General features: G+C 40.1%; 1 protein-coding gene across 5 annotated transcripts in view; it reads left to right on the top strand.

Annotated features, from left to right (window-relative positions):
- Positions 1 to 14455, top strand: part of CDK17 (cyclin dependent kinase 17) — a 192146-nt gene that overhangs the window by 90903 nt on the left and 86788 nt on the right. For all 5 annotated transcript variants that reach the window (XM_088454359.1, XM_088454356.1, XM_088454357.1 and 2 more), the window contains exon 2: positions 1146 to 1297. In XM_088454359.1, coding sequence (XP_088310485.1) covers positions 1180 to 1297 — 118 coding nt within the window. In that variant the 5' untranslated portion in view covers positions 1146 to 1179. The remainder of the gene's footprint in view (positions 1 to 1145; positions 1298 to 14455) is intronic.

Genomic DNA, 14455 nt, shown 5'->3' with positions numbered 1-14455 from the left:
TGATTCAGCTTTACTCAATTGCGAAATTGGAATAATCCGTATAGCTGTCCCAGTGACAGTATTGACGTTCTGCTGATTACATCTCTGGCAGTTCATTTTAAATACCAAAGGGGGAAATAATGCATAACATGAATAATGCGATTAGTGAAGGAATATTTAGGCGAATTAATGTAAATCAATGAGCCACTTAGAATAATTAGGCAAATTTACATTTATCAACATCTTTGTGAAAAATTCTAGGTATGATGAGAATAATTTATTCCTATTATAAATGTTATCTACAGCTTAAGTATAATCTAGCCTAAAATAGTTATATCTATATTTTTCTGTCCTTGTAAAGTTTTCATGAGTTTAATGTTCATACTGTACCTCCTGATACTAGAATTCCTTGACTGAAATACCAGGTTACTGTATATGCTGTGTTTAATAATTCATTTGTGTGTTAATGCAAATACTGCTTCACTTTTTCCACTGAAATTCTGCAAGTTACATATTGGAATGAATTAAAGCCTGGTTCAGGTCACTCTACACATCAGATAAATGCTCCCAATCAGTGTGCGCCATGTACACGCGCGAAGCCGATGGACGTAATCCCGACCACCGACTTCCCAACTGTCTAATCCCGGCAAGGCACTAATGACAAGCGTCAAAATCCCGACGCCTGTCATTAGACCTATGCCGGGAGCCCGACACCTGGCTTACCGATCGAAGGTAAGCCGAATGCGGACATTAGCGGGGGAAGGGGGGGGTTAAGTTGCCGGCTCCCAGGGGGGACTCGGGGTTAGGCAGCCCCTGGGGGGTTAGGCTAGGGGAAGGGGGGGCTAGCGGGCTGCGGTAAATCATACTGATTCCATACACACAGCACTATTTTCTCAGTGTGTACTTTATTCAATGGGATCGGGAGGTCGAGCATCTCAATTTATAAGCAGCACATAAGATGCGACCTCCCTATCCAAATTTGCATGAGGGTTTTAAGTAGTTTATCGGCTAACGCTCCTGCTACAGTATGCAGTTATCTGGTCAATCACTAGATATCTGGTGATCAGCCTGACAATTGCATAGGTGTGTACCCAACTTTTCATTGTGTTCTATTGTTGTTCCAATAGTCAAATGGTTATTATAATTTTATTTTTATTTGTTTATAGGTTTCACTACGCTGTGCTCCTTTTTAATTGAAACATGAAAAAGTTTAAGAGGAGGCTCTCACTCACTTTACGAGGCAGTCAGACAATAGATGAGTCTCTATCTGAACTGGCAGAACAAATGACTATTGAGGAAAACAGCAGCAAGGACAACGGTAAGCAGCACTCTGTCTGTGAGGCATGCAATGACAATCCGTAATGCGTGTCCTGTCCTGAGGCTTCCTCCCTTACCTTGTTGCCTTGGACATGTCCTCCAGCAACTTTATTCACGTTTGTGTGTGTGTGTTTATGTTCGTGTATATGTGTGTGTGTGTGTGTATATATATATATATATATATATATATATATATATATATATATATATATATATATATATATATATATATTTATATACTCTGCTCAAAAAATACAGGGAACACTTAAACAACACAATGTAACTGCAAGTCATTCACACTTCTGTGAAATCAAACTGTCCACTTAGGAAGCAACATTGATTGACAATCAATTTCACATGCTGTTGTGCAAATGGAATAGACAACAGGTGGGGATTATAGGCAATTAGCAAGACACCCCCAATAAAGGATATATAATGGAAGAAGAAAGAGGATGCTATTTTAAGGGCGCAACAAACAGCTGCCAGTAGTCTAATATCTTATTCTTAACAAGAATATCACCAGAATTCTAAAAAACAATCGATGTCAAAAGAACAGAATATGACACAAGAGCTGTGGCGCTTTATATGATGTTACACAAATTTAACTGTGCAAATGAAATATCTGTATACATAAATATGTCTAAATAACGTCCTAAATGGTAACTTTCATTGGCGTACCCCAACTCACTTCTTCTCAAAGGTACTGTAAACATATAAAGGTATCTTTCCTTATGAACAGCCTTTCAATGTAAACACTTTTTGAAAAGTCGCGTACCAAAACTCACACTGTATGGTATGAGTATAATCATATAACGGTTTCTTTCAAATGCCCGTCTGGAATTTTCTTATGAAATGTGGGGGTACGTACCCCAACTTACGTGGAGTGGTGAAATAATGATCCTATAAAGGTTTCTTTATTCTCCCCGACACTTTAAATCCTCCAAAGATATAAACCCATAAATTCCATGTAAAAGGGGTTTATTTAAATCAAAGTTCCAAAACAAGTTTCCACAAAAAAGGGTAATAAATAACAATAAAAAACTAAAAGGTGCACATGAGGCACCATAGAAAATACATACAGTCCAAAAACGTAAAAAAAAAAAAATATATATTAAAAAATAAAAAGAAAATCAAAATGAAAAAAATTCCTTCTGGTAAGGTTACTCACACCTTCAGTAATATGTCAACGCGTTTCAGTCCAGGAATGATGATGTTCGTCCATCCAAGATGACGTTTTGCCTCTTTCTGAGTTCCGTTTTTTTGGAGGGAAAAATCCGAACTCAACGTGCAAACTCGAACCTATCCGAGCCTGCACATCCCTAATTACAACCCTCTCTTATACAGGTCAGCGTTCGTTCAATCAAATATAATTTAAAACAATGAATCAAATAAGAGAGGGTTGTGATAGGGTTTATCCACACCTCCTGATGAAGTCGACTGTCAAAGAAATAGTATCCAGAACAGATGTCCAAAAAAAACAAAATCTGATGTCAAATATATATATTTCACCAGACGATGGCCACTGAAACGTTGTCACTCATGCCGTTGATCCTGTGATTATTGTGAGCCAGGAGTTCCGCATAGTCTGGTGAAGTATAATTATTTATGTGGAGGCACTCGGCCTAGAATGAAAAAAAAGGCCGTTCTGGATTAAAACTTCAAAATACAACTATTGGAGTATAAAAAACATTCACATATAAAATCCGAGTAGTTTTATGGACAAGAAGCTGTTGACACTCTTCTAGAAGCTTAATACAATTTATTACAATAAAAAACATTTTGTACACTACCAATACAATTTTAGACGGTGCTGATTAGGTTTGCAGGGTTCCACATTTGAACATGGACGATTCACCCTTAGGTTTAAAGCATGTATTCGTAGTGGTGTAGTCACTGTTAGGTGTCAGTCTAGCGCTGGACACTGTACTCACAGACCCCCCTAGTGGTGGTAGTGAAATTAAATGATGAGTTAGAGCAGGAGGGAGGCCCCATCCCCTCCCTCATATTTCACTGACTGCTTATTTGCTTAATGTTAAAGTTTGTGTCCATCTTGCGAGGACAATGGTGAGACGGGAGATGTCCGTGCCATCTGCATATAGAGAGACTATTGTTTTATTGGCTACGGGAAGCCATAGCAGCATTGCTGTGGACATGGGGACTGTGAAAATTAGAAAGACTTTGCCTCCCACAAACATATTCTAGATCAACAGTGGAATTTTATTAGTTATTTCTATCACATTTCTTCCATATTTTTTTTATTTTTTATGCATTTGTATTGCTGTGCTAACAGATGATTTTGCTATGCCTGCAGCTGGCTGAGACTGGTCCCTATTGCGCCCCTTACCTCACATTGTCCTGTCTAAATGTGGTATTTTGCCTGAGACTGATTGTAGCAATGGCAGCACAGAACATGCTGATGACAAGATGAAGTAATGACATTGCACACTGCAGCAGGGAACTATTCTGACACTGTCTCTTCTATTAATGTAACTAGAAACACGTCATATTATTGTATCATTTCATCAGCCGCCTTCCACGTTATTGCTACCTTTTGTGAACATCACTACATAAAAATGCACTGTTTTCTTTGAAGACCATGAAAACATATATTTCAGTTATATCATTTATTTTAGGGCTTCATATATAATGAAGCATTGTACAGCAAATTTGTAATGATTTCAAGTCAAAATGATTTTTAGCTCTGTTGAATGTCAAGTGACTTATGGCCATATTTTACGATAAATGCTTCTAGGTTTTCCAAAAGTTTGGAAAGCAAAGACATGCTCTGACCAATGGAGAAATTATCAGTTTACTGACATGTCACTTTTGTGAGCCATGTATTTCATAAAGAAAACCGTTTCATTCTGCATAAACACTTTATTTAATTTCAGAATACTGATCAAGCTTTCTCAATTCAAAGGAAGCATTTTCAGAATTGAGATTCAGAGTGACAGAATGAGTCTGCTGGCTCGCTTGTTATTGCACAAATGAGACCATATCAAAGGAATGTTGTGTTTGGGCCAACATTTATTCTTTTAATGAACACAGTTGAATGACAGTCAATGGCAATGTCATATCGGAGAGCGGCTCTCTAGAGATGTGCAATTTCTTTGATCATGCTTGGGATGATGCTTTATTTAACTGCATGTAAGAGATGACTATTAAAGCACAGTAGAGACCTGGTCTATTCTAAAAACGTGGGCACATGTTCAATCATGTATCAGGCCACGTTTCCGGGAGTGTATCCCCATCATGTTTTTGCACTGAGCATACTCCATAGCCAACACTGTGTCGTATGCATTTCAGTCACTTGCAACTGTGGAAGTGGGTTGTAATGGCGCGAAGGTCCGTCAGGGCATGTTGATGGAACTGCAGGCTGTGGAGAGTTGGATGTAAAAATAAATATGCCTATTTCCATGTATATCATTTGCATCAAGTATGGACTATGTAAGTGCGATTTAATGATGACTAGTAGCAAACCAAGCTAATAAGGGGTTGTGGCCAGAGACCCGGCCCATGTGTCTAAGATGGTGGCAGCGGCACGGAAGTGGATAATCCTCATGCCACTGTGCCATTTTTGAAAGGGCCAACTAGCACTAGGTCCCTTTTTTAAATGTACTAATCAGTGATAGGCTCTGATTTCAAATGCCGTGGTAATGTATTTAAATGTGTGCCGCAGCCCAGACCCCCTCCGGCGGCTGCAACTTGATTTTTGTTTAAGTCCTTGCACAGAAGGAAGTTGGCGAGGCACAGGGACAACAGGGGGAGTGTGCACAGAGCTGCTGCAGCCAGGACAATTGTCCTGGGCTGCAGGGCTGTGAAAGCCATATGCTGGGGACTAAGAAAGCCTACTCCCGGTGTGGAGAAAGCCTACTCCCGGGGGTCAGCTGCATCGGGGGAGTATAAATGTAGAGCTGCTGCAAGGCTGAGTGCCTTACGCTGGAGGCTGGGAACTTGCCCCAACCCTACAGGTATGTGTGCACAGTATATAAAAAAAATAAACTATATACAAAGGTTCGAAACATATTTTTAAAATGTGCTTACCTCTTCCCTGGTGTTCAAGGAGGATGTGAAGCCCTCCCTGGGCTGCTGGTTCCCCCTCTCCCCATCCCAGTGAACCAGAATAACTTGTCGTACAGCCTCATGGCTCAGAGTGGCATGAGAAAATGCTGAGAGCCGGCAGAACCATCAGCTAATTATTTTCATTGGGCTACAATGAACTCACACTCTGTGGCCAGGGGACTGCTGGCTGCCAACCTCTAGAGCTCAAATTCACCCACAGACGATAAGGTCCCCCACCAGAATCCTGGAAGTATAGTGTTGTAGGGAGAACCCCCCCCCCCCCCCTCCCAATGGCACATGGGCGGCGTTTATCTCTCCAGGTGGTCTCAGGAGTGACCACACTCCACTGCCAATTAGTGAAATTGGTAAATATGTGCATGCTCAAGACTTACCTTGACTGGTTAAGGGACTCAGGGCCTGATTCAGAGCCGCTCGTAAGCGGCCGCTCGTAAGCTCCGAGCGATGTTCGCACAACTGCGCATGCGTATGGGTCGTAATGCGCATGCGCCAATCAGTCATTGCTGTCGGAAATCGAGCGCTTGCAAAATAGCGAGTGCCTGCTAATTTGAGTGACAGTATGAGGCGTTTGTGGGTGGTAACGGGGGAAGGTGCTTGAAAACGGGGAGTGGAGATCCGAACGCAGGCATGCCAAACGGTCAAAACGGGCGTTTTAAGGGTGTGCATAATTAACAAAGCAGCGTCATCGACCACGTCACTTGGTTGTTTCTTAGCCTGAACTGTTCGCATGATTGCGGTAGGAAAATCCGACCACAAGCACTGCGAGCAGTTCAGACGCCTTTCGATGTACTCGATTAATCAAATAAATAGCGGAGATGACGTAGGATGCGAGCGGCCAGGGGGCGTCTTTACAAAATAGCGAGCGCATGTTTCGTTCGCTCGCTCAGACATAGAGGCGTCAACAGACCGCAAAGAGCGTGCGCTCAATTTAAATAGCCGTCCCCTTTTTCTGAACGAGCAAGCACAAATAGCGTCCGGCTCTGAATCAGGCCCTCAGGGCGGACTTACCCTGTGGTATTGTGTTTAAGAACAGGATAAATAGAGGGCCTGATGGCGTGTGTATCCTCGGTGACATGAAGGATTATACTTTTGTGACATCTGTATGCTGTGATTGCCCCAAGCACCTTCTGCAATGGGAATTGTGTTTTTTTTTTTTTGTGAAGACTTTTGAGCAATAAACATCTTGTCTTAAGACCTGCATCTAGCTCTATCCTGTGACCACCAGAATAGAGTAAATCACTGTTCCATTCTCTGTTCTGAAATGAATCCAGTGTCTTCAAGCTGAAAGCCTCTGCCCGCTACCCTGCAGACTGGTCATATTGAGGGAACAGTGGGAATTAGCCGACACTACCCAGATGTAGGCGGTTCCAGCTGATGGTGGTAGGATCCTGAGTGGAACAAGTGGTTCCCGGGGCTGGTGGTAGGAGCCTGCTGGTAGCGGCAAAATACCCGACCATTGCGCAGTGCGAGGAATCAGCATCTGGTGGTTACGGCCAGTGAAAGGGAATCTCGGGGAGTAGTGAAGTAAGCCCACTCAGAATAGAGGGTAGCTACTCTGTCCCGATCAGTGATTGCATGGCAGTGCAAAGTCATCCGGTCACAGGGATGGGCATATACCACATGATGCATACGAGCGAATGTGTGTATTTATTTCTGTGCACACTAGTTCCATAAACAGCCGATTCGCATTCATTTCTGTATCAGGACCTAAATGTTAGCAGGTTTAACTCCTCCAACTTTCTGAATTACCTATTTTATGGAACTAGTGTAGTGACTGAACTCTTCAGTCCTCACATATAGCATTAGCTGCAGATGGAGGAGACAGTGCAGGTCACTAGATGTTACTGAAACATCTGGGAAATTCTTCATGCAGCCATTGAGAAGTAACCTGATCCTGCAATACTGCCCCTGGTGAGGAAAAGATGAAGATATGCTTCCTATAACTTTCTGAACACCTGGAGACAAAGCCAATAGCAGAAACTTACTTTACACTACTTCAAATGGGAAAAATTACTAATCTTTAATTTTTATTTGTAGGTTTTGTTTAGCTTTAAATGAAAGCAGTTCATTTTATAGAAAGGGTAGTGATAACATTTTATGTTGCCAGTGCACCAATCTATGGGCTATACTATAAAGCAACTTTTTTTTTTTCTTTGATACAATGAATTGTGTTAGGAAGACTTTAATCTAATCTAGTGACATATTAAACATTCACCAGTAGACTAGTCACTGACTGATAGGGCTGCTCTTTAACTCCATTTCACTAGAGTAGCTGTTTATACAGCATAGGGGGCAATTCAATTCACCGGGAGTTGAATAGTGTCGGGAGAGAGCTCCTGGAGCTATTCAATTCATCGCTAGGTTTACTCAGACGGGAAACTTAAGTCGGAGAATGCTGATTCTTGCGACTTAACCTGGTTGTTTAGTCGAGAGAACTGACATTCTCCGACTAAAGTGACAGGCGCAGGGCTGCTAGCGCCACACTAAGTAGGCAAACAGCCACGCAGCCGGCGCTTAAGTCTTATTTCTTCTCATACTCTTATGAGGGTGCGAGAAGAAATAATTAGTCGGACTAAACCTACCTCCCAGTACTACTCAATTCCCGCTGAACTGAATCGCCACTATAGAGTCTGTCCTGTCTCCTGATTGCTCAAATCCTATAGTGTATCCTGATGAGTGGTTTGTACATGATCCCCTACTCATTGGGAACTAGCAGCTTTACTATACACTTTTTCATTGCAATAAATTCCTTTTAACTGCTTTGCTGCTGAGCTTATTTTTGCACCTTTCACATTCCAACATGTCGGTAATTTTGATTTCTTTGCAGTACCCTAAAAAAGTATTTTACAGAATACCCTAATTTTTTTCTGCTCATACAGCAAATAAGTGGAAACACTGCAGCATTGTGCTGCCTCATCCTCCTTCACCCTTTCCTCTAGGGTACTGATGACTCTGGGGCAAGGCAAGAAGTTCTATTTTTCCACCCTGTAGCTATGGGATGGATTCAATTAGCCACGCTAATTATTGCAGGCTTGTAGCAGTACTTGGAGCTTGTAGTAGCCCTCTCCTGAGGCTCAAACAATAAGTAGTGCTTTCTGCCCTTATTGCAGCTGGGGCAAATGCGTTAACCCATACCTCCTGGTACTTATCCCAGAAACTATGGGTTTGCGCGCTAGCCATGGATTTATCACGCAAGAAAAAGGACTTTTCATTGAATAGCTCCCTATTTAAAAGTAGAGGCTACAACCCTTTTTCTCACGTGGTAAGATATCTAGGCTAATTGAATCCGGCAATATGAATGAAAAGTGCAAATTATCAAATTGCTTTGGTGGTCCATCCTAATAGTGCAGAAATAAAATATTCTGAGAGCATTACCAAAATATACTGGCGTGAGTGAGCTGCTGCCAGGTCCTGTGCAACTCTGACAGTATTGGGCGTTTTTCTTTTTTTTTTTTTTTTTTGTCGAAAATGCCTTGCAATGCGACTAGGATGCAAAGGGAAACACTGCTGATTTATTTATATGGGACACTTGTATATTTATTTGTGCGCTGATTCAGAGACTCAGTCGCGCACAGATATGCAAGTGTCGCATATCAAATTAATCAGCACAGTCCAGTGAAAAAAGACGTCCTGCCCTAGCAAAGTTTCAGGGTACCAGGCGCGCTGAGAGGGACTTTTCGGCACCACTGCAGCAAAGACTAGTGAGGACACATTTTTGTATGTGTATATGTGTGTGTGTATATATATATATATATATATATATATATATATATGCGCAGTTAGTATGTGTGTGTGTGTGTGTATATATATATATATATATATTTCATACATACACACACACTATAATAAGTAGTGAACACATCAACATTATCCGCAGTAAATACAGTGCCTTGCAAAAGTATTCATCCCCCTTGGCATTTTACCTTTTTTTTGTTTGTTTATTTTTTTAATCTGAATTTTATATGATGGCTCTGCACAAAATAGTCTAATTTGGTGAAGTGAAATGAGAAAAATATATATAAACAATAATCTTTATAAATAAAATTCAGAAAATTGGCATGTGCATATGTAATCACCCCCTTTGCTATGAAGCCCCTCAAAAGTTATGGTGTAACCAATTACCTTCAGAAGTCACATAATTAGTGAAATGAAGACCACCTGTGTGAAATTGAATTGTCACATGATCTGTCAGTATAAACACACCTTTTCTGAAAGGCCCCAGAGGCTGCAACAGCACTAAGCAAGAAGCATCACACCATGAAGACCAAGGAGCTTTCCAAACAAGTCAGGGACAAAGTTGTTAAGTACAATTCTGGGTTTGGTTATAAAAAAAAAAAAATAATATCCAAATCTATGATGATCCCCGGAGCACCATCAAATCCATCATCAAATGGAAAGAACATGGTACCACAACAAACCTGTCAAGAGAAGGCCACCCACCAAAACTCACAGACCGGGCAAGGAGGGCATTAATCAGAGAGGCAGCACAGGGACCAAAGGTAACCCTGACGGAGGCGCAGAGTTCCACAGCAGAGACTGGTGTATCTGTGCATGTGACCACAATAAGCCGTACACTCCTTGGAGCTGGGCTTTATGGAAGAGTGGCCAGAAATAAGCCATTACTTAGTGATAAAAATAGGAAGAAAAAAAAAAAGTGAGTTTGCAAATAGGCATGTGGGTGACTCCCCAAATGTATGGAGGAAGGTGCTCTGGTCAGATGAGACTAAAATGCAACACATTGCATTACCCCAAGAACACCATCCCCACAGTGAAACATGGTGGTGGCAGCATCATGCTGTGGGGGATGTTGTTCAGCAGCGGGGACTGGGAAACTGATTTGAGTCGAGGGAAAGATGGATGGTGCTAAATACAGGGATATTCTTGAGCAAAACCTGTTTCAGTCTGCCTGTGATTTGAGACTGGGACAGAGATTCACCTTCCAGCAGGACAGTGACCCGAAGCATGCTGCTAAAGCAAAACTCAAGTGGTTTAAGGGGAAACATTTAAATGTGTTGGAATGGCCTAGTCAAAGCCCAGATCTCAATCCAATTGAGAATCTGTGGTCAGACTTGAATATTGCTGTTCAAAAGCGGAAACCATCCAACATGAAGGAGCTGGAGCAGTTTTGCCTTGAGGAATGGGTAAAAATCCCAGGGGGCAAGATGTGGCAAGCTCATAGACAGCTGTAATTGCCGCAAAAGGTGGCTCGACAAAGTACTCCCTTTTAAGGGGGTGAATAGTTATGCACGCTGAAGTTTTCTGTTATGTTGTCCTAAATGTTGTTTTGATTCACAATATAAAAAAAAAAAACAACTTCACAGTTGTAGGTATTTTCTGTGAATGAAATGATGCACACCTTCAGACAATCCATTTTAATTCCAGGTTGTGAGGCAACAAAACATGAAAAATGCAAAGGGTGAATACTTTTGCAAGGCACTGTATATTTGTAATGGGACTATTGTAATGAAATTTTCAACAAATGTCAGCAACAACCCATGCAATCCACACATGCAAAGAAATCAAATCATAGATGTCCATAAATGAAGTTATGTGTTATAATGTGAAATGACACAGGGAAAAAGTATTGAAGCTTAGCAATCCTTCTGTAACCAATGCTATCAGTATGTTTTGCAACAATAAGGTTGCGAAGATCTTTCGAGAGCTCTTTGCTTTTACCCATCATGAGATTTTTCTTGTGTGACACTTTGGTAATGAGACACCTTTTTATAGGCCATCAGTTTGGACTTAACCATCTTACATTAATTTGCACTGACAAGGGGCAGGATTGCTTTCTAATTACTGATAGATTTCAGCTGGTGTCTTGGCTTTCCATGGCATTTTGCACCTCCCTTTCTTTGTGTTCAATACTTTTTCCCTGTGTAATTTCACATTATTACACATAATTTATGGACATCTATGGTTTGATTTCTTTGCATGTGTGTATGACACATGCTGACCTGGTGAAAATTTCATGACAATAGCCAAATTCCAAGTATATTTACTGAGAAAAATGTTGTGTTCAATACTTATTTTACCCGCTGTATATATAATGCGCACACATACAGCTGCTATAAAATTGCATATTCAGTATGCAATTTCAAATGTATGATAAATAACAGTTATGCTTATACTGTATCTGCGGAAACCAGCAAGAATTTACAGTGTTTGCATTTATGATTGGGTCCACACTACACACCTTGCACCCATATAGAATACTTGCCTCCTCGGAGTCCCATGTTGTCGTTGCACAAATTACTGGGAAAATGGCACGACCACCATTTTCCCAGAGATTTGCACAGAACAGAGGTCACCAGGAACATAGTGTGTGTAAGGCCACACAGGCATGACCATTTTTCTAATCAAAAGGAAACAATATTCCATGTTCAGTTTAGTTTTGCTTAAGGAGACAATAAAATACTTAATTCAAAAACAGCAGTGTGCTCTCACCTTGAGTGCAAAGGCAGTAAAAGATAACTGAGCAAGCTATAATTTTTTGCAGGTATATTTAAGTACTTTTAAATGCCTGGAGCAACACTAGAATCAAAAAATGCAGCCACCTTATTAAATGATGCACATTTTTAACTTTTGGAAGAAGCCATAAAAATACCCCAGTTGGCAATAAGCTACGAATTTTCTGGCACATTTTCACCAAATGTGTTTAAGATACTCTTAGTGCAAAGTATTTTGGATTTAATTATAAGAGCCAGGAGAAAATGATTTTCCATGTCTTAGAGTGATTTCCGTCCTGGATTTCAGTAGCTTGTAACAGCCCAATGAATAGGGCTTAGGCCTAGTGCTTCTTTTAGTGCATGCCTCTTTATTTAATGTGTTTCCCGATTTCCCTGTCAGTTAATTGTAAAATACCTATTAGTACATTGCATTTGCTTTTCTGTTGATGCTGTAACATTTTACTTTCCTAAAATTCCACCTCCACCCAACCTGGTTTGTTCTCAACTATTCGAAGTCGCTTTTGATTTCTCAATGCGCTGAGAGTTCATAGTGCAGTCATGTTAAATAAAGTACTATTTGTGCATCAACAAAACAGTCCTGACCTTTCCACTGACCTTCAAAAGGATGTAGTGCCCTGCTTCATAAGGAAATATCCAGCTTTTCTCAGTGCAGGAATCTGAGCATTCTGTGGACATTGGGAAAACGAAAATTTCTTCCCAGCTATATTTAATTCTGAATGCATGCTTTGCTTTCTATATACGAATTAAATGTACTGGCACCCATTAGAATGAACAATAGACTAGTAACTTCTATTTGTAGGGAAAAGTGGGGTTTACCTGTGCTAGCTAAAACCATAACATTAATGCTTGTGTTCTGCTGAGCTGATCGGAAATGTATAAAGTGAGCGCTCTGGTGCAATAACATTTGAAAGCTCTGAAAATATTAGTAGATTTAATAACTTGGACATGACCATTGGTGATCTACTTAAGCTGCATACACACGTAAAGATTTTCTGTCCAACCATCCAACTAGTTGATTGGTTGGAATGAAAATCTGGTAAGGTATGAAAGCAAATGACAATCAGCAATTTGCTCTCAAACACCGGAAAATTAACAAAAACTGTTGTGTGAACAAATTGTTTAGATCAAACATTTAACAAACTTGTCTGACCGACCATTTTCATCTGTTTTCTGGCATTTAGGAACAAATTGCTGATCATCAGTAAAGGCCCCCATACATCAGCAATTGATTGCAGCAATCGTGCAATTTGCAGTCAATTGTGTATAAAGATTTTTCCCTTTTACAATCGATTGTGGCAAATCTGCAATCGATTGAAAAAGGGAAAGATTTTTATACACAATCGATTACAAATTGCACGATTACTGCAATCAATTGCTGATGTATGGGGGCCTTTACTCCCATACGTTAATAGATTTTCACTGCAACCAATCAACTAGTTGGATGGTTGGACAGAAAATATTTGTGTGTATGCAGCATTAGCTTGCTGGAGAGATACTGATCTCCTTTTTGCCATTTAAGTTTTTATTTATTTAATTTTTTTTGGCACCTTTTTATTATTATTATTATTATATTGACATGTTGTGCATTAGAATAACCTTATGTTCTTTCCTTTATTTGAATGCCAATACATTGAATTATGTGTTTTGTAGGTACCGGGCACCATTTGTACTAATCAGAGTTTCACTAATAATCGCTCATCATCCTCACATAGATAGCAAGCGCTGGAAGCCACTGCATGTGGTGCTTCTGTGTAATAATACAGCGGATAATCAGCCATAATTAAGGAGGGAATTAAATTGTCTCTACTAAGGGGCACCCAAAAAAAACTTGAATTCCCCCCTCAGTGTCGAACATGAACTGCTTAAAGGATTATTTGTAAGACTTTATGAATCAAGTTTCATGCATCTAGCTTGTTCTTATTAATCTTTGCATATTTTATCTATACAGCTTGAAAAAAAATAACGAAGCATTTCCATGATCATAGAGTAGTCTTTTTTTTTTTTTTTTTACTTCTAGGATTTACTGGTAGTGTATTAATGATCTTTGGCTGCTTACACGAACATGCAACTCATAAACTCAACTGTAATAGATACTCAAATGTCTATGTGCAGGAATATTCTCCACACGTTCTGTGGAGCAAAACACCAGTCTGTACAGCTGCATAAATGAATATTCAGGATAATGTCATCTGTTCATTGAGGCTATTTGCAAATATTGATTATAGGGTATGAAGTCATTATGTCGACATTCACAATGTTGACATGGTTGAAATGTCGACAGTGGACATTTCAACATGTTCATTAAGTCAACGTTGTGAATGTCGACAATTAGTGTTACGTTTAGGCTGCCGTTAGGGCTTAACACTAGAAAAACTTTCGACTGTCAACATTCACAATGTCAACATTATGACCATGTTGACATAACATACCACAATTGATTACAGGGGTCTTTGAAAACCAGGGTGCGAGAAACTACGTACATAGTGAACTGGCTGACTTGCCATAATCATATTTGATATGAAGAAATGATTCTGTTGTACTAGTTTTTACTAATTTTTAATGTTTTTCGGTACAGTATTTGAAGTATATTGATGAACTGTGTGAGGTTA

This window comes from Taudactylus pleione, unplaced genomic scaffold, assembly GCF_031769625.1.
Source record: "Taudactylus pleione unplaced genomic scaffold, aTauple2 ptg000040l, whole genome shotgun sequence".
NCBI lineage: Eukaryota > Metazoa > Chordata > Amphibia > Anura > Myobatrachidae > Taudactylus > Taudactylus pleione.
This window is presented reverse-complemented; position numbering and strand designations above follow the sequence as displayed.